The sequence below is a fragment of the Pongo pygmaeus genome, chromosome 11 (assembly GCF_028885625.2).
Source record: "Pongo pygmaeus isolate AG05252 chromosome 11, NHGRI_mPonPyg2-v2.0_pri, whole genome shotgun sequence".
Classification (NCBI taxonomy): domain Eukaryota; kingdom Metazoa; phylum Chordata; class Mammalia; order Primates; family Hominidae; genus Pongo; species Pongo pygmaeus.
This window is the reverse complement of record NC_072384.2, coordinates 96,330,898-96,352,261: the sequence shown is the minus strand read 5'-3', so window position 1 is coordinate 96,352,261 and position 21,364 is coordinate 96,330,898. Positions and strand designations below refer to the sequence as shown.

The following is a 21,364-nucleotide window of genomic DNA, read 5'->3' as shown; positions in this document are numbered from 1 at the left end:
GTGAATCGTGTAGCTATTTAAGATGATGGATGAGATCCTAGTCTGAGGCAAAACCATTTCTTGCAGGGAGTGGCTTGTAGAACCTTTTTTCAGAGAGGGCTTGAAATATAATCTTATATAAATGCCTAGGGTTAATACAGCTGAGTTGAGATTGCTTTTCTAAAAAATAATTTTGAATAGGTAATATATGAAAGAGTATAATGTTTAAAAAGTATAAAAATCGAAAGTAAATGTCTCCCCAGCTTCATGTCCAGTTGCCAGTTTTCCCACCCTGAAGGCAACCACTACAACCAGTGTCAAGTTATCTATCTGGAAATATTTTATTCATATACAAACCCAGAAATGTATTCTTCTTTTAAACAGGTGGTAGAAAGGTTGATTTAAAATGCAGTTTCAGAATTTCACAGTTACAGAAACCCCTTTACTTGAGAACAGGTTTAAGTTCCTAAACACTGTTCAAAGCCCCTCTGCCTCCCCGACTTGCCCTGGAATATGCCCAAAGTGGTGTCTCACAAATGACCACCCTCCGACCCATGGTAGAGGGGAGTAGGCATGCTGCTACCCTGAGGGACATCTTCATTTGTATTTGTGAAAATTAGTAAGTCAAACATTTGAAAATAAAAGGGCTTTTCTGTTTTAAGAACATTCAAATACAGAGTACTAAATCTGTATTTTAGCAATGCTATAAGCAAACGTATCCTGAAGATTATCAAACGGGGCCCTTATATTGCCATGATCTATGGCTGGCTTAAGCTGTTCAGAAGGGACCTCAGAGAGGAGATGCCGCTCATCCTCTGCTCTCTTCCTCTTGAGGCTAGACCTGGCTCAGCCGATATCAGGTCCTTACAGGTTCATACAGGATGCCTTTCCCTTTTCCTAGCTCACTTCCCTCTGAGGCAACATGCTTTTGATTAGTGAATTCAAAATACTCTTTTTATAGCCCAAAAGAATGGAGATAGATATATATATATAACATTATATGTTTGGATATATATGAGGATATGCAAATATTAAAATATATTTCTATACAAATATATATTTTATATATTTTTTTTCATAATTTGAGGCCAGCAGGGGGAGATGTTGCCTGCCACATCAGGCTGTGGGGAAAGCAGCTAGGATAGATGGACTCATTCATTGCTCTTTGGTCCATGTCCTCCATCTCTCCTGCTTATGAACAGGAGGGCTGGGCTCTGTTGATCACTGGGGTCCTCCCTAATCGGATGCTCAGTCATCGTGCCTGTGCGTACTTCCACCTGCCTTTGTATATATTTCTCAGAAATAGCTTTTTACAAAAAAAAAATGCTCCTCTTGCAGTCAGAGGTTACACATTGTAGCTGCAACAGAAGCCTATGCCCCTGGGCACCAACTTCCCTTTTCCATCCTTCTGAATATTCTTCCGTTACCTCTTCCAATAACCAAAATATTAAAATATGTTAATCAAAATGCTGCTCTCCCCCTTTGTCGGGGATGTTGCTTAGTTACACCATTTTAAAAAATCTGGTATGACGTTCTAGAACATTAAATAACATTTAAAGATGAAAACTACCACTCAGAGTGGAATATTCCGATATTTTGAGGGGCAGGAATCTTCACTGATGTCCTGCTGAAGGATCCAGCTAGTTTCCATCCCTATGCAAACTACTCCTCATTCTTTCCAGGACTGTTTTCCTCTCTAGTGACCAGCCTGTGTGTGTGATTTTATAATGGGTGATCTGTGGAAATCCCCTCAGCTTTTTGCTTCTGCGACACACAGCTCTGTAGCATTGGAGGGGGAGATTGGATCATGCCCACAAAATCTGCTTTTGTGCAATTCAAGGTACATTGATCTTAGTTTCAGGGATTCTACTTTGTCATCTGGGTTGGAGATTTTTGTTATAGCAAGGAATAAAGTAATACCCAAAATGGGTCAGCTAGCAAAGTTGGCATGATTATCATCATCCTCCAAAAAAAATAAGCAGTCACATTTTTTAAATCTCATTGTCTGTTACCTAGTCGACTATTAAAACCTTAGGAAAAGCAGATGGCATCCTAACTTGATACAGAGTTAGGGGAAGATATCTTATAAAAATGTGCTTCTCTCTGTGGAAAAAATGGCCTGCTCACTTGCTAACCATTGATTTGATCTATGAGGTGCTGCCTGTAGACAGAGCCATGGATGTTTGCTTCCCCAGCATGAAGAGTATGATACCAATGAGCTCATGTCCAAAGAATTCAATCCCCATGCATGTTACCACACTTTATTCTGCTCTGACAGTCCTCATGCACACTACTTAGCTTTGTTCTTGCAGACTACATGCTATTGGTCTTGGAAAAAAGCAAGTGGGAGAGTAAAGTTTGCTCAGATCTGTCCAGCTATTACTATTTCAGAAATAACCAATAATCTGTGTTAGTGTTCAGGAAAGTCATTTGCAGAAGAGTTCTCAGGGAGGCAAAGTAATAGTAAAGCTAGAATTCCTGCGTAGGTCATCTCGCCCTTCCTCAAACCCAGCATGCTTCATCTGTGCCTCCCTGATTTTGCCACGCCTTAATTCTCTAGCCCCATTTTGCTCATCCATTAGACCTGTTTTTTCCATGACACCTTTCTGACTCCACCATGTCCTGACTCTAATCTCCACGCTCTCTATGCTGTTTGACCTGGTGCTCTTCCTTTTTAGTGTGTGTCTTCTGTATTTTGCCATGCCTGTGATTGGCATCTCAGCAGCTACACTACAGAACACCCGCTAGACCAGAAATCTTTCCTTGATTCCCTCACACTGTCTGGCACATTGCTGCCTGGCCATGTGCTGTGGCAGGTACGTAGTAAAAATCTTCTGGCCGATGATGCTTATTAAATTATGAATTATTGGATAGTGATTAACATAAATAATAGAAGGGCTCAATATTTTTACCCCATAACAACTTTTTTTTTGAGATTTAGTATTTGGTCATTGGTAGGAAGAGTGTAATGATATAAATTCCTGGAAGAGGATTTTTCTTCAGTTATTATATCTTTCTCTTAAAATAAGGAAACCAAAGACCCTGCAGGAGGCCATTTGGTGCAGTCAGGAAAGTCAGTGGAAGATGAACTTCCTTAGGGAAATACATTGAGCAGCCCCACTTTAATAGTCCTGGTGACTCATTTGAGAGAGGAACTCCCTCCCGTAGCCTGGGATTCTCCCTCCACGGCCTGCCCATCAGCATCCTTGCATATTTAGAACGACACCTTGGGAGAAATGCATCTCGCAGTGACACTTCAGTGACTCAGACACTTTGTATACAGAGAAATTCCAGTGAGTGTAGGTTTATCTTTAACACAGTTTGGTTTCATGCTTTGGAATTGTAGTTACTTTCCAAAAACCATAATTGGCATTTGTATTACTTTCTATCAAAGTGGAATTATCAGAAAAAAATGTATGAAATGTGTGGATTGCCACAAGCTGTGAGATATAGACATCAGTTGTTCGTAGATTTGATCCCTGTCTACTGGGTGTATTTAAATGACGTGGAAAATTAAAATAATATAAATTTCCAGACCCTGTCACTAGATAATCTACTACAATATACTTCCATGCTTTGTTAGACTGCTTTTCGTCTATTTCCATTGAGAGCTACAGTCAATGTATATAGAGGTTATGAGTGAAGGCTTTGGAATCAGACAGCTTGGGTTTGAGTTCTGACTCTCATTTCTTATCTGTCTGACCTACAGCAAACCTCAACATCTCATCTGTAATATGGGGACAGGAATTTCTGCCTCCCAAGGTTCTGTGAGGGTTCACTGACAACATGAACATGAGACATAACACTGTGGCACATTAAGAAGCACCTCAATAAATACCAGCTAGTCCCATTCTTATCGCTACACTATTTCTATTTTGGCATGTTGTTTTGGTGCGTCATTTTTCTGATATGTTCAAGAGGTTACAAAGTTTTGGAGAAGCATATAAAATCAAACAGAAGTTGATGTAATCTGTTGCCTCTGAGTGGAAAAAAAGAGGTCATTCAGAGTCATGAGTAGGATTCCCTGAGAGGTGGTATGGTGGATTTCCACAGCTGGTTCCTACATGACTTGTTTCACTGTTTAAATTACTGTTTTCTCCAATTGCTTTGCAGCGGAGATAAAAATCTGTTTTAAATATTACCACGGCATTAGTGGAGCACTGCGAGCCACGACCCCCTGCATCACCGTGAAGAACCCAGCTGTGATGGTGAGTGCCCCTCGCTGCCAGCTTCCTTGTGAGATCCATGCTGGGACTTGATTTCTATTTTTGCCTGTGTGGCCCTGACAGGGTTATGAGGAACAATGAAAAAGGAAACACATAACAGTATGGGCACTGTTATAGGAAAGGAAATAGCTTACAAGGTTGGCACACCTGAATCCCTAATTCAAATCAGTGGAAACATAGGATTTGATTTGTAACAGCTGTTTGTAGAGTCGATTCTCCAGGGAAGCCATTCATGAAGCAAAGTAGCAAGTGCCCCATTTTGGAAGGTTTAAACTTAGTCTGGGTGACCAGTTGGTAGGAAAGAGTGGCATTGCATCTTATGTGAATTTTAACCATTTAAATTATGGGTGATTTACCTGCCAGTCAACTCAAGGAGCTGTTGCTCAGAAGGGAGTCTAAGTCGGGAGTCACAAATGCACTGTTTTCCTTAAGGTCTTAGTGCTGGTTTCTTCTCAGTGCTGAGTTCGGATCTAGTGCTTAGAGATACTGCTCATATTTTGGGTAAAATGTGGTCACTCAATGGAAGTCAACTTCTTTAACTTCAGAAGTTGACTTCAGAAGTCAGGCCTTCAGTTGAAGAAACAGATATCTAATTTACTTTTGTAGGAAACTTGTTGTGTTGGACTTTTGAAAGAAAGCCTGCCCATTTTCAACATGGCAATTTCGTGATTTTTTAAATTTTATTTTAGAATCTTAACAGTTTCACAATACACAGCTCCACTGTATATGGGTGGTTGGACTCAGATGGTTTGGGGAGATTCTTAGAGTCCAAGATATGTAAATTACTTCAGTTTTAATTAGTCATTACTAAAAATGAGGTCATGAAAGCATAGAAAAAATACTGACCCCCATGACATAGAATCTTTACAACATTGTATGTGTGGGTGTATGTGTATACACACATTTATAGATGCTTGCATTTTTGGAAATAGGCAAGTAGTCAGGTTGAAATTCAGAAAGCAGTCTTTGCAAATGGCACTTTTGCAATTGTTCGGACTCACCCTATGCTGTCTCTGATAGTGCTTGTACCTCTGTATCAAGCAGTCTTTCCCTCTCATCTATTCATTTAAACAAATATTCATTAAATGTTTGCTAAGTACTAAGCATTGTGCCACCACTACAGATGAAATGATGAAGAAAAACGCTGTCATTGATCTCGTAGGTCTGGTGCAGGAGAGAGACATCAATCAAATATTATATTTATTTGAGTGATAATTGTAGGAGAGGGAACAAAATGGGGCAAGAGAGCATGTTCTATGTAGTAGAATTTGTCCTGATCAGGAAATTCCTGGAAGGCTTACCTGAAGGTGTGTCCGAGAGACAAGCTAAAGAATGAATAGAAGTTTTATAGGTGGAGAGGGAGGGAAGAGCATTGCAGGCAGAGGGAATAGTGTGTGCAAAATCCTCAGCATCTAAGTACTCTGCTCACATTAGAATTATATTTGAGTTTCCATTGTAGTAAACATAGTATAGAACATAAAAGAGAAGCCTACATTTACTGTATAAGACTTTGAAGGTCACAAAGAGAATAGCGATTGTTGATTACAGAGTCTGCCATGTCACATAGTAAGCATTGGAACAGACTTTAGTTAATATTCTAAAAAATAAAAGTGACAAAACTAGAAGAGTGGGGGCTGTTTTTAATAAAATCTTTTAAAAAATCATTGTGTCTGAAATTAGACAACAGCTTCCAAACATGATTAAGCATTTTCTGGATTTAGATTTTTTTAGACTTGAGCAATTTCAGTATTTGGATATCATTGAAGGCAGTGGGAGTTTATGGTTTGTTGAACACTGATCTTATTCCATTGATTTTTGCATTGAGATTGCTCTGTCAAAGCCTGTGGATAGTTTGGAGATAATTAATTTGCTTCAAACAGGTTTCAGAGCATCTTAAAAGCTTCACAGATACAGCACTGGCAATCAGTATAGTGTATTTTGGTTCAGAGACTGAATAATGCAATGGGTGGTTAATCAATTTCTGACCAAGCTTGAGACAGTTTAGTCTATGTCCAAAATTGAAAGGCTGTGCCTCATGGGCACCTCATTTTGGGGGTCAGGACTATGTTTCTATAATAGCATGATGGTCACCTGGTATATGACATGTGTTTAGTTATGTGACTGATTAACATCCTTGATACTTACAGATCCTACTTAGTACAATTATACCATGGCCAGATACAAGGAATAGACCTGGAAGAAGTAATTGAGAAACTCCACAGGGAAGGAAATGAGCTGTCATGCTAATCATGTGGTCTCTTTTCTCACATATCCTATTGCAATGAATTCAAGATTAAAAAAAGGAAACTCTCTGTCATTTGTATTTTGTTGTCATTGTCATTCATCAGCATACACAGTGATATGTGTCTCAGATACTTGGAACAGGAAATCTTTCAGCTTCAGGGACAAATTAAGGGTGCCATTACTCACTACCATGTATTGTTTCAACACTTGGTTGATGTTCTTATTTCTGGGTTTTCCTGGAATGAATCTATGGAGTGAGTTTATTTTAAAGCTAGTCTCTAAACATTGAGTGCAGATGTGTTTATTATCCCTAATGTCCCTGTATCTAGTGGTAATGCCTGGTTTTTCCTAGCTTTATTATAATGAATGATAAAAGTTGAATTATTTGGATATGATTTCAGATGAGCATTTTGCCAGAGCTGTTGTTCAGGACACTTTTTTTGTGAAATCTTTGAGAATTGTTTCAGGAAGCCTTTTGCCACAGGGTGAATTACATTTGAAAAATGAGAATTAGAGGACATTTTCTTTCATTTCTCATAATTTCTTATAATTTTCAAATAGGTTTTAAATGAAGACAGGTTATGAATTGTTTCAGCCTCATTAAACTCATTTAGCACAAGTATCCATAGCCGACAGAGATGTGTTTTGAGGGGTGGCACATCTTACTGGGGCGTATGGCCCGTTTGCAGAGAGGCCATGGTTTCTAGGATATCTTCCTGTGCCCAGGCACAGAAGGAGTGGCAGGTTACTGAGGGTATGTCTCAGTCATAGTCCAGCATAGTGTGTGGTGAAAGCAGGATGAGATGGCCACAGCAGTTAGTTCTCTGGGCAGTGTACTGCTGCCTCTACCCTAGTTAATCTGGAAATGCTGAGTCAGAGGAGTGCAATACAATATAATAAACCACACGTGTTTGTTGAGAGCCAACTCTATGACTGAGGAATTGGATCTATAGATGGAAGGAAATACAGATACCTGGATGGACCCTGGTGTGTTGCAGAGGACATGTGAAGCAATCAGGATGCAGTTAAGTGGCACGCAAAATAGTTTGACTAAGGTACAGGAGTTAGAGTGGAAGCAGTAGAAATTTATACTTCAAAATTTGAATGGAATTTCTCAACTTTGCTTGGATTAGTGATGGCTTTTATCTCCTGGGGATGTGTGATTTTTATAGGAGTGTGGGGAGTGCAGCAAAGATAAAGGGGAGAAAGGGTTTCAGAAAAAAATCACACCTGGACAGTAGTTAAGTAGTAAAAGCAAATTCAAATCAGAAACTATTGCATTAGGGGAAAAGAGAACTCAATATAGAATTGGCTCAATTCCAGATATAACAAGGGAAAGTGGGGGTTAGTAGCCAAGAAGCAGGGTTGGAGTGGAGGGATTGGCAGATGGAAATTTACCAAGAGCTTAGGGGGATTCTCGTTAAACTGACCTAACAGAATTATTGCTGATGGGGGGACCAGAGTGATCAGATATCACATGGAGGATGGTGGGAGATGAGGAGTTTGATCTGATATCAAGGGTGATCACATATTGAGGGTGGGGATTGACTCTAAACTGACTTACCAGGGATTTTGCTAAAACTAAACTCTATAAGGATGGAGATAAAAGCCCAAGGCCTGCCTAGTTGAGCAGAGGCCTCCAAAGAGCCTGAGTAAAGTTTGCTCAAGGAAAGAATCTTTGTCAGAAGAATTTAATCTAAACTTCAGAATTAAAATGTGGTTCTATTTCCCACATTTGGGTATATTCTGCCTTCAATTCTGTCTCTTATGGTATTGTTGACTTCTTTTGCAGAGTAATATGAAGGTTTTTCTTCCTAATGTACCACAAATTGTGCATTAATTGTACATAATTTGAGAGAAAGGTCTAAATTTGCTAGGTGGTTTATAAATTACTGGCTTCTTGTGAGGTATAATTTACTCAAAAGCTTTCAGGAAAAGGTTATCAGTATAATAGCACTGCAAATTCTTATTATTGCTAATTATAGTAGCATGTGCCATGTACCTACAGCACAATAGAACACAAGCCTACAAGGGAGATAGGACTTCATGTGGATTTTCAGAAATACTTGACGAGAGAGGATAATTCTGTATATATGGGTAGGTCTGATATAAATCAATTGTTTCATTTATTCTAGGTTTTCCTAACAAATCTGAAGGAATTTGATATTTGGTTTTTAACTAAAGAGAATGTTTGATATAGTAATAGTAATATATTTACTACAAATCAACTATATTCTTATCAAAGGGAAAAAAAGACATAGTTTGATTCATAGTTATTGGGAGTTTTGAAGCTTATATATTTTTTATTTGTGGTAAAGATTAAATTTTAGTCTTTCCTCCAAGAATCAGCATTTGTGTCTCTGTTCCAAGATTGGGAAATGAAAGGACACATTATACAATACCTGTTTGATGCAAAAATCATTGCATTTGGGAACATACATGGTTTCCTAGTGAGATCCAGTGGCATCATACGCCTCTGAAACTTCAGACACATGTTTTTTCTTTTCAGATGGGGGCAGAAGGCATGGAGGGAGGTGCTTCAGGAAACCTGCATTCTCGAAAACTCGTTAGCTTTACATTGTCAGGTAAGAATGTCTTTAAACGTGACATCCAGTTTGAAAGTGTAGTTTCGAAGGTATGAATAGTCACTTCTTTCTACAGACTTTTGTATATAATATGATGATATGTGAACTAGTTTTGGGGGGTCATGCTTCTGAAAATTCAAGTGTATCTCTTACCATGATAAATTATTAATATAAATTCAGAAATTATTTCTTCTACCAAGTTTTCTGGCGATAGACAGTCTATATAACCATGTATAGTTACTTTAAGAAAAACCGTAACGTAACATGCTAACCTCACTGAGGAGCTTTGATTATTGAAAATAATTTATTCTTACTTCAGCTAGAGAAAGGAAAAATTTGAAGACTGGAAAACAAAAGCCAATATACTTCTTTATCTGTGGAGGAATACATATACAAATTGGAAAGTGGATAAGCCAATTATTTTTGGCTTGTTTTCTGACTAGTAAAATGTTCAAATTGCTTGTATGTTTACCATACAAGTAAAGCACTGCTTTTCAAGTTATGAGACAGGACTCATTTCCAGTTTGTAAGTTTGAGTTAGTTAAAATCAGTAATTAAAAAAAAAGAATAATGTCAGAGTTTACCACTAAAGGGAATTTTTTTGGGTAAAGCATCAATTTATACAAACTGAAAATTTTCATATACAATAATATACATCCCTATATTTGTGTGTACTAGGTTGCAATGTAAAATGTATTTCATACATAGGACACTGTCGAAAAAGTTTGAAGGACACTGATTTTAGAAAATAAATTGGTAGTCATAAAGTCAAGAATAAGAAGATCCATATTTGAAATAGACTTTTAAAACAGATAACTGTGCTACAATACATAGAAAATAAAGTCTAATGGATCTCGTTCACTGGAATATGTTTTGTTTTCATTTTTCTGTAGTTGTAGTACTTCCAAAATTTAAATTAGATCCACTTTTCTTGATTGCAAAAAACAAACAAACAAACAAAACCATGTTGTGAGAGTAAGCGTTAAAAGGCCTGATCCTGAAACAGAAACAGACGCTTCCACAATGCATAATTACCACGTATGACTAAAGTGTACACATCAGTTCATTGCTGGCCCATGGCCTTCTGAGTATCTGTGTTTGGTTTTGCATGTTTCTCCTTTCCCCATATGAGCTTGCTTTTCTGCTTTGCTTCTCTGGTGAATCTCAGCAGCTGTAAACTAGTGACTTATGGTTCAAGTTTGGCCAATAAATATGTTTTGTTAGGAATCATCAGGGTTTAAAAAATATCTAGGTTTGCAGAAGGGCACTAAAAATAACCACTGCCTGTGGTACTATCTCCCTACCCCTCTTATCTGCCTGTTTCCTAAAAACATTTTGGCTGGACACCTGTGCTTTAAACCTTCACAGTACTGAGGGTCTGAAGCTACTGAAATCCCTGGTGGCAGGCAGGAAACAATTTGTCGACCCTGATAGCTCAGAAAATTTAGAGTATGACCACACCATGGGTTTCTTGTTTTTTTTTTTTAATTGACAGGTAAAAATTGTTTTTTTTTAATGGTGTACAGCATGATGTTTTGATATAAACCATGGGTTTCTTAGTTTAAAATTATTACCCTATGCTTTTAGGTGATCCGTATCATTCTAAGCATGACACACACTTACTGGTTTTGACTCCAGATGGGATGTTATTAACTGACTATGTGAGAATGACCATCTGCAAGTTAAAAATCCTAGGGCATTTTCCTGAAAAGTAGGAAGTAAGCGTTGAGGCACAGCCAAATGCTTCTTCCTTACACATTTCTTCCAACATCGCACCTCTATTCACATGAAGGCTAGCTACCTAACATCTGTTTTATTTCTTACCATATAGCCAGACATTTGCAGACAGTGTACAGAAATGACTAGGAGCTGAAACCAATTCTATAATGTTAATTCTAAAAAATTAATCTGGTTGTAGCATACTAACAGTGGATGATAATATTTATCTGAGAGCATTTAAGCACTGTAGAATGGCTGCCTACAAATGTTCCACTCTTGATTATCTGTGGATAGGTAGGGGCACAAATACTTGAATTTTATGGCTAAAATTAAAAATGTATTTTCATTAATATTTTAAATGTGCTGCAAATAAGGCTTTACTTAGGATATTTAACATGTCAAACCTTTGTGACTTTGAGTCCTTCTTTGGCCTGTTGTATGGTGTGGATATTTGTGAGCAATAACATATGTAAAAGACAAAAAGGAAAGGATCAGAAATGAGATGGATAAAGGGAACTGAATAATGAGATTAAAAATCATTGGTAGTTTATTGTATTTATTAAGGAAGATTTATTTGTGCAGTGTCCCATTGTGGAAAAATTTTGTATCAGGCTTATCTAACAGTGATATTATTTATCACAGTGACTTAATTGTCTGGTGGAATGCTTTTTGTTCAAAGGAATACTTTTTGTGAGTGATTTAGCTCTGTCAGGCCTTGTGGCATTCATTTCTGTCTGTGTTACTCTTTATTTACTACAGAGAAATCCCTTTTTTGGGCATAGATTTAACATATAAAGAATATCATTCCTCTGTCTGGGTTCAAGGGCAACATAATCAAGAAAGGCAAGAAAATGAATGTGGCAATTGCCTTTTCTTCTCAAAGCTGTTCCCTGCTGAAGAAAACCAAGTGAAAGTAGCATCATTAAACTGACAGTAAGATGGAAATTCTGCATTTAATAATGAGTACATAGTTTATGAAGTGTCAGGAATGGGGACTGCAAGGCTAATGAGATTATGGCAGCCTCTCTGAAGTGCCTATCTAGTTCTTTACCCATCTTTTCCTTCTCCTACTGGTTTTCAGATCAAAGATCTTGCTATATATTTCATGCAGTGTTCTCAATGTGCAGTGGCTCACGCCTGTAATCCCAGCACTTTGGGAGGCCGAGGCGGGCAGGTCATGAGGTCAGGAGATCAAGACCATCCTGGCCAACATGGTGAAACCCCATCTCTACTAAAAATACAAAAATTCACTGGGTGTGGTGGTGCGTGCCTGTAATCCCAGCTACTCAGGAGGCTGAAGTATGAGAATCGCCTGAACCCAGGAGGCAGAAGTTGCAGTGAGCCAAGATCACACCACCGCACTCCAGCCTGGTGACACAGCGAGACTCCGTCTCAAAAAAAAAAAAAAAAAAAAAATTGTTCTTAGTTTAATTTTTAAATATTTGCAGATATATCAAACTTTCCCCCTCTACTGCCAGGTATGTGTCATTAGACATTTCTGGAGTGTTTTCAGCACATGTACTTGGGCCATGAGTTCTTGTGGGCCACTGGTGAGGTACCTCCTGGGAGCACTCCTTCGAGAATACGGTTCTATGGGCAATTTCAGGCCAATCCTATTTTTCTAAGAAAGACCTTGTATTTCAGGAATGGGCTTGTGTGGGATGACCCTGGTGACCTCCTATAATTTAGGGTCACTATCCAGGGTCTGGTTGCCAGCTGATCTGGGTAATCCAAAGGTCTTTGGAGGTTCAGGGGCCATATGCAGAATTTCTCTCTGAACCACAGTGTTCAGAACCTCCCTAGATTAATCTTCCAGCATTTTCTAAGATGACTTAGCTCCCAGGCCTATCTTATTCAAACTGATATTCTCAGAAATGTTGAAGACTCAGTGGAGCCAGCTTTATTTCCTGACATGTTTGTGTGTCTCTTAGCCTGACCATGGAAAAACATACAGTCTCCTCACTAAATGGACTTTGGCTAGGACTTTTAGCAGCATATAGTGTGAAACAGCAATTTGTGAATCTAAGGTGAGTTATAGGACATTCTTCAAATATTTAAGTTACTTTACTGGCTATTTAAAATAGCAGGTAACACATTTCAGAAAACATTTCCCCTAACATTCATCACATTTATGGAATATATATGACATTTTAAATGTGGTACAAATGGATATATGCTCTGATGTTTCATCTCCAATTAAACTTAGTTCTATGTATATGTAGAAGATTCATTTTTCTCTCATGAAGGAACATGTTTTTCAGTGAACTGCTTACTAAGTATTTCTCTCAAGATATTGTCTGAAATTCTGGTTGCCGAATTACATAAGCCCTAGGAAAAAGGTGGTGAAGATGCACATGTTGGAATCAAAAGAGTTCCCAGGAAAAGTCAGTTTAGGGATGTGAGGTGGTGCTAAAGGTTTGGCTTCACTTTTGCGGCCTGTTAGGTGACCCCTCTGCTGAAATTACTACCATAACCCATTTGTCTTCACTTATCTAAGCAATCATAGTGTGAATAACTGCTATTGTGTTACAGAGTCGTTTCTGTTTAGAGCTTCCTGTGTGTTTATTTAAGAACAAATTGTCTTTGAGCTGCTTGTTCTAATCAGGACATATGGATCCTTCCTTCTTCTGTCCCTTGTTCCCTCCCTTCCTTCTTTCTTTCCTCCCTCCTTCCTGCTTTCTCTTTGTCCCTCCCTCCTTCTCCCTCTTTCTTTAAAGATCTTAGGGCAGTTGGGCTAAAAAAAGGGATGTTCTTCAATCCTGACCCTTATCTTAAGATGTCAATTCAGCCAGGAAAGAAGAGCAGTTTCCCCACCTGTGCCCACCATGGGCAGGAGAGACGGTCTACTATCATCAGTAACACCACCAATCCAATTTGGCATCGAGAGGTAAGATGATCCTTGGGGGTCTCCTACTTGACGGTGAGGAAGTCAGCCCAGTCTCTCTCTTTCCTCGGGACTTTTGCATCCTCAGGTTGTTTATGAAGTATCTAGGGGTTCTGTCGGGAAAGGGGTACAATGAGAATGAGCTATTCCCATCTCTCTAGAGCCAGGTCTAGGGTAAGACAAATGAAGCTGTCACTTCAGGGGAACAATTTAAGGTGCCTCTAAAAAACTCAATTGTTAAAATAAAGATCTTAATGCAGTTTTTTAAACTCACAGTTAATGCAAAAAATTCATGATGAATAAAATATGAACATTTAAAATAAGGACAGGATCAGTAACATTGCCTTGTAGAGTCATAGTGGGGCCTGAGGCAAGGGAAAAATCAGCAATACTGATCTTGTTTTTATTTAAAATTTTGATATTTTGTTGTAGCATACATTTAGTACAAATTAAAGGAATTTCTCTCTCTACGGGCTTTGGCAAATGTTTTATGAATTTCTAGAGTTTTGTTAATTAGATGAGCCATTCAAGGAGTCATCATCCTGAGTGAAGCCAGATTGTGTTGATGGTATTTTAGACTTCCTCACAGCTACAGTATGCTACCAGTCATCTTAGTGCACCATATCAGTGAAATCAAGCAAAGGGTTTTCTCATGTGAACTACAGAAAGTCAAAGAATGAACAAATAGACACTTCTTATCTAGTGAGCAAAGCTTGAGCTCTCCCTCCATTTCTTGGAGATCTGAGGCATGTTTTACATAACTAGTGTGAAAATCTTTCTGGGCTGGCATAGGAGTTACACAGTTAATTAGATCATACCCTAAATATTTAATGACAACAATATGTTCTAACAATGTTGTAGAAATATTTAATTGGAGAGAGGTATATCCGGGGATCTAAAACCGATTGCAGAAAAGATATGGTTATCTGAGACTTGCCAACACAGCAAGGCATTTCTCCTGGGCAGGTCCTATGGTTTTAGATATCGAATATTGCTTGTATTCTTACACTTGGTTTAAGAAACTACTAATGATCTCATCATGGTAAAAAAAAAAAAAAAAACTCTTAAGGGCATGCCACTTAGTCTAATGCATTTCAAAGCCTAGAAGAAATAAAAATATATCTCAATATGATTCTAGAAGGCACATAATAGATATGATAATGAAACAAGCAGTAACTATTTTCCTAACATTTTAAATTCGCAAAGTTTTTGACCATGTCACCAGTGCAAGCCTGAAAGGGAGGCACGAAGGATGAGATTATTATGTCTTCATTTTGGTGATTAAGAAATTGAAGCTTAGAGTGTTTATGGGACTAGCTATTCAGCGACAGAGTGGGGCTTAAACTCGGCTTTTTTATTCTAAGCAAGTACTTTTTTCCATTAAGCAGACTGCCAAATTGCTTGGCCCTTTGGAAAACCTTAATTGTTATGACTAGATAAACCTAGAGGCACCTAAGTGAAAAGTTGGCTAACACTATGCACATCACTATAGTTGCATGGATACTGTCAGGGAAGCAGTGAAATAATTTAGGTTAGATTCCTGGCACCATCATTTACTTATCCTGAGATTCTCATCTTTAAAAAGAAAGTTATGTCGTTGTAAAGATAAAGTGAAGATAATATATGTAAAAGTCTCTGTAAGTGAGTAAAGCTCTTCATATTTATTTTATATCCTTATTAATGTCCAATCCAAATTTCCCCAGTGGCATTCTTAAAATGAAAACAACAAAAGCTATCTTAACCTCATACTTTTATTGTTCTGTCCCAGAAGAAATGACCCTGTATGCCTTTTAAACTTAAGGAAAAATTCCATTTAAACATTGTTTTAACATTTATCAGGGAAACCACAGTATTCTGCAGATGTTCCTATTTTAACCACCAAGTGGAGGAGTATTTTAAACTATGTTTTGCAACTTCAGAATTTCATGAGATTAGGAATTCAAATTGTCAATCAAATATACTAGTTAATTCTAAACCATTCTATAACAAGATATTAAATATCAAAGACTTGAGATACAATAAATGTAGGGAGTACTAAAATTGCATTGTGCATAACTTAATATTTGATAACATCTCCTAAAACTGTGAAACTAGGAAGGGCTGCATGATTGACTGAGAGGGCTTCTTTTGTCATACAGATCCTTGACTGCTGCTTTTTAATCATGGTGAATGCTAATGATTCTGAGTGAATAAAGGATTGACAATAGCTGCAGCTATTTCTAGCTATGTGGAACTCTGTATGTTGTTAGAATTTAAGAGATACCATTTCCTATACAAATAAAATGATATAGTATCATATTTGTCTTTCTTTTAAACCAGCATGTTATCTGTTTGTGTTTTCAGAAATATTCCTTTTTTGCGCTTCTTACTGATGTCTTAGAAATTGAAATTAAAGACAAATTTGCCAAGAGCCGTCCCATCATCAAGCGTTTTCTGGGGAAACTAACCATTCCAGTCCAGAGGCTGCTGGAGCGACAAGCCATCGGGTAATCAGCCCTTACCTTTGGGGATCTTGTTAAGATTAGTTCATATAGGAAAAAATGACATGAAACTTGGTAGTCCTAGGACTTTTCATACTGAAAAGAAGTAGTAACACAGTTCTTTTAAAAATAAAAGTGTCCTTACACTTATTAAAATGTACTTGACAAAAAAGTGGTTTATTTTAATTATATATGTTTTTTGCATCTTTATCTTTTCCAAGATGTACCCATCATTAATATTTCAGTGTCAAATCTCATAGTGTTTGATTGTCTCTCAGTATATTGGAGTTTTTTATAAAACCTTCTCCCTAGGGCAGAATTCTTGGATCAGGTTGATGCCTACCTTGTCCTAAATAATTCCATCCAGAGAACTTGTTACTCTTGAAAAACGGAAACAATCTTGTCTTGGAGCTATTTAAAACGAGACCTAGACTTGAGGAAGTGTTATAATAAAGCTCCTAGACATATACATTCATTCAAGCAACTAAAATTTATTCATTGACATTCTCTTAAAATTTAGTTAATGTGTAATTAATGTCTATTTTCTTTTTGTGAGCTTTTTGTAAGTTGTGAGTAAAGTAGTAAGTCGTACTGAGGAGATAGAGAAGACCAAAAACAAGTTATGCAAATTAATAATGCATAGCTGACTAGAGGCTCTAAACTGTACAGTGGAGCAAAGAGTAGATAGAAGAAACATTGTGTCTTCCTTCTGAAATAGCCATTAGAGGGCAGAGGTGGAATGATTTGGCACTATTCTTTTGATGATTTTCCTTAATTAAGAATAAGTTGGCCGGGCACGGCAGCTCATACCTGTAATCCCAGCACTTTGGGCGGCCGAGGTGGGCAGATCACCCGCGGTCAGGAGTTCGAGACCAGCCTGGCCAACATGGTGAAACACCGTCTCTACTAAAAATACAAAAAAATTAGCTGAGTGTGGTGGCGGGTGCCTGTAATCCCAGCTACTTGGGAGGCTGAAGCTGGGAGAATTGCTTGAACCCGGGAGGTGGAGGTTGCAGTGAGCCAACATTGCACCACTATACTCCAGCCTGGGCTATCTGGGCAACACAGCGAGACTCTGTCTAAAAAAAAAAAAAAAAAAAAAAAAAAAGAGAGAGAGAAAAAGAATAAGTCATTTAATTCAGAATAAGATTGTTGCTTGTGTGCAAGAAAATGAAATTGACTTTGATAAAGAGACAGACTTGAAACAGATGGACAGCTCCATTCTTCAGGAGGCAGACAGTCTAAGCCCAGGGCCCAGGCAAGGCAAAAACTGAACCTGCTTCCAGATCTGGGATATGACCCCACCACAGTGGCACATCGGGCTTTGCCAACCATCCCATCAGCACTGCTTACAAGGCATCCTGAGAATCAGTGATAGGCCAGGCTTCCCAGCAGGGAGGGCCAGCAGCTCCAGCCTCCTTACTCTACAGGTGAGGAAGGAGAGCTTAGCGGTCCTCTCCCCATCACACAGCTAGGGCTGCTGTCTTGGCTATGAAGGGCCCTTTCATTCTTGTGTTCTTGTGCTTGTCTCCCCTAACTCCCAGCTCCTGTTCTTCAGGGTATCGCACAGTGCCCTACGTGCCATGTTGGGTAATAATCCTTAGCTGTGAGTGTCCTTTTAGAACCAGCTTCCTGTTGTCCTAAATGCTGAGGAACCAAGCCATCTCCCCTTTTACACCCGAGTCAAAAAACCCCTAAAACTTGAGGCCTTTCACAACTCCTTGGTGACCTTCAAAATGTCCTTTTCCTGGTCACCCTTAAAAGTGAGAGAATGAATCAGTGTCCTAAAAATACCACATAGCATATGATGTCTTGTGCTCTTAATAATAATTTTTCTTATGGCAACATTTCCTTTCGTCTCTGGGTTTGTAAGTGTTCCACTTGTATGAATGAATAATATTACATTGGACTATAATGTGCTTTGAGCCTTTAATGTTCTTGTGAGTCTGAAAGTTTTAAGAGAGATAGGAGGGATTTGGTGGGTGGCCTGTGGAAAGAAGGCGAAGGCTGACTCCAGCGTAGTCAGGATGAAAGAAGCATTTCTCTTCTTGCAGTGATCAAATGCTCAGCTACAACCTTGGCAGAAGGCTCCCAGCTGACCACGTGAGTGGGTACCTCCAGTTTAAAGTGGAGGTTACATCTTCTGTTCATGAAGGTGAGATATAAATATATCTGTATGAATACATTGCTATAGGAAAAACTTGTTAAACCTAACTCAGTTGTCAGTTTGCTTCTGAACAGAATTGAATTCATGTTCTGTTTTGAAAGTAAAATAGCTGTCAAATAATTACCTGCTGAAATTTTCTAAGCAAGTAGGAAAGGCTGTTTGCCCAAAAATGTCTCTTAGATTGATGCCTGCATTTTGAAACTGGGCTGTAGAGTTTTCAGCCATGCTAACATATATAACTCCTGTGCCAAACTGACTAGCAGTCTCCTCATTTAGTAGTGAGTGGTGAATCTTAGCAAGTCAGTAGAAAGCCCTCAGTGGAATGACTGATTTCTTTGAACTTATTGGTGGCAAAGCAAATAGGTCATAAAACGTTCATTTATTATTTCTGGTTAATTTTTAGAAATGCTGTTTTCTCATTCAGATGCCTCTCCAGAAGCTGTTGGCACAATACTTGGAGTCAATTCTGTGAATGGAGACTTAGGTAGCCCTTCCGATGATGAGGACATGCCAGGGAGCCATCACGACAGCCAGGTGTGCTCTAATGGGCCAGTTTCTGAGGACAGTGCTGCCGATGGAACCCCCAAGCATTCATTCAGGACTAGCTCCACTCTGGAAATAGACACAGAGGAATTAACCTCTACTTCTTCAAGGACCTCACCTCCCAGAGGACGTCAGGATTCACTCAATGATTACTTAGATGCTATCGAACACAATGGCCACTCCAGGCCGGGGACAGCGACCTGCTCTGAGAGGTCCATGGGTGCCTCTCCGAAACTGAGGAGTAGTTTTCCCACCGACACAAGACTCAATGCCATGCTTCATATTGACTCAGATGAAGAAGATCACGAGTTCCAGCAAGACTTGGGTTACCCATCTTCCTTGGAGGAGGAGGGAGGCCTGATCATGTTTAGCAGGGCATCCAGAGCTGATGATGGAAGCCTGACATCTCAGACAAAGCTGGAGGACAACCCTGTTGAGAATGAGGAAGCCTCCACACACGAAGCTGCTTCCTTTGAGGATAAGCCAGAAAATCCTCCAGAGCTTGCAGAGAGCTCCTTACCTGCAGGCCCAGCCCCAGAGGAAGGTGAAGGCGGCCCAGAGTCTCAACCCAGTGCTGACCAGGGCAGTGCTGAACTGTGTGGCTCTCAAGAGGTAGATCAGCCCACAAGTGGGGCAGACATGGGGACTTCTGATGCATCAGGAGGAAGCCGAAGAGCCGTCAGTGAGACTGAGTCTCTTGATCAGGGCTCTGAGCCTTCCCAAGTGTCCTCTGAAACAGAACCCAGTGATCCTGCCAGGACAGAGAGTGTGAGCGAAGCCAGCACCAGGCCTGAGGGAGAGAGTGACCTGGAATGCGCTGACAGCTCCTGCAATGAGAGTGTGACCACGCAGCTGTCCTCTGTGGACACGCGGTGCTCCTCTCTTGAGAGCGCACGGTTTCCCGAAACCCCAGCCTTTTCTTCCCAGGAGGAGGAAGATGGAGCCTGTGCAGCAGAGCCCACCAGCAGCGGCCCTGCCGAAGGGTCGCAGGAATCCGTGTGCACTGCTGGTTCTTTACCTGTTGTACAGGTGCCCAGTAGGGAGGATGAAGGGCCAGGGGCAGAATCGGCCACTGTACCTGACCAGGAGGAGCTAGGGGAGGTCTGGCAGCGGAGGGGGAGCCTGGAGGGAGCTGCAGCTGCTGCTGAGAGCCCACCCCAAGAAGAGGGCAGTGCTGGGGAGGCCCAAGGCACCTGTGAAGGGGCAACTGCCCAGGAGGAGGGCGCTACTGGAGGTAGGATATGGACACCACTGTGGCTCTTGGCTCGAGCATAGCTGTGCAGAGAGAAGTTCTGTAGTTTTCCCCTCAATGTAAATAAGGCCGCAGGTTGCATATTACCTGAATTCCTCACCTTGAGGTTCAGCAGGCAAGAAGAGAGGCAAGATTGAAAACAGCCAGGAAGAGAAGGGAACAGGTAACAACTATGTGGGCAGCTGAAACCCTTCCTCTAGATTAGGCCTCCTGTTTCAGAGTGGGGAGACCGAGGGACTTAATCACATAGCTAGGAAGAAGACAGCATGGTTTGTGTCCAGATGGGCTTGAGTTCAAATTCAGTGCTCTTTTAAAAAATGGCTCTTCTGCTGCTGAAGTAACAGGCCTGTTAAACAGCAGTCTTCAAACTTAAATAATGGGTCTCTATTGGAACCTGGGTTTGTAGATACACAACCAAACAGGCTGGCAGCTTCAACCTTAGTGTAATCTGCAAAGGTTATGAGAAACACCTAGCCACTCCTCCTCTCTAAAATTTCACAGTGGAAGATTAATATATGCTATGCATCAAAGGTAGTGTTTTTGTCTTCTACAATTTAGAATGTCAACTAAGTTAGGTGATGCATTCTGACTTGGAGAATAAGCTGTTTTTGTATCCAAGGACACAAATTTACACCTGAAATTTGTATTATGCTCAGTGAATGCGGCTCTCTAGAATGATTCCTTTAAAATGCCCTATAAGGATGCATTAAAAATTAAAGAGCAGTTTCATATGTCTGACTGGCATAACTCAGAAATAGGAATGATTTTCTTATTCTGTAATTTATTTTTCTACCTACATGATCCCCTTCTTTTCTTCCTCCTCCTTTTTTTTTAAATTTTGTTTCCTTCATTATATTGTAGCCACCATGTGACCCTAAAGCATTAGTGCATGACCAGGGCAGAGGCCATTATGGGTGAGGGATGAGGCAGGGGAAGCTGCGGGGCGGGGGGATACATGCAGAGGACATTTCTTCAGGAAGCCCTCTTCTAAGCATTCACCTCCTATTCTCTTCTTTTGTTTCTAGGTCCTCATATAGGAAATGAGACTAAACAGAGAAAAGAAACTAGCCTTGGGATTTATGTTAGGTTTTTTGTATAGAGTCTGTTTTGATACTGAAAGAGAAAACAATACCTGGTAACTTTCTACCTTTAATCCTAGGTTCTCAAGCCAACGGCCACCAGCCACTGAGATCACTACCTTCAGTGCGCCAGGATGTTAGCCGGTACCAGAGGGTGGACGAGGCTCTCCCACCAAGTGAGGACCTGTTAGTTAAAAGGGCCCACC

At 39.7% G+C, this 21,364-nt stretch overlaps 1 protein-coding gene across 6 annotated transcripts in view; it reads left to right on the top strand.

The window, feature by feature from the left end:
* Window positions 1–21,364, top strand: part of HECW2 (HECT, C2 and WW domain containing E3 ubiquitin protein ligase 2) — a 397,525-nt gene that overhangs the window by 256,032 nt on the left and 120,129 nt on the right. For 4 of the 6 annotated variants that reach the window (XM_063647764.1, XM_063647765.1, XM_063647766.1 and 1 more), the window contains 7 exons: window positions 4,093–4,187; window positions 8,959–9,034; window positions 13,471–13,640; window positions 15,981–16,123; window positions 18,172–18,272; window positions 18,688–20,061; window positions 21,239–21,334. In XM_063647764.1, the coding sequence (XP_063503834.1) occupies window positions 4,093–4,187; window positions 8,959–9,034; window positions 13,471–13,640; window positions 15,981–16,123; window positions 18,172–18,272; window positions 18,688–20,061; window positions 21,239–21,334 (2,055 nt within the window). The remainder of the gene's footprint in view (window positions 1–4,092; window positions 4,188–8,958; window positions 9,035–13,470; window positions 13,641–15,980; window positions 16,124–18,171; window positions 18,273–18,687; window positions 20,062–21,238; window positions 21,335–21,364) is intronic. The other 2 variants (XM_054478078.2, XM_063647767.1) reach the window with 1 other exon arrangement.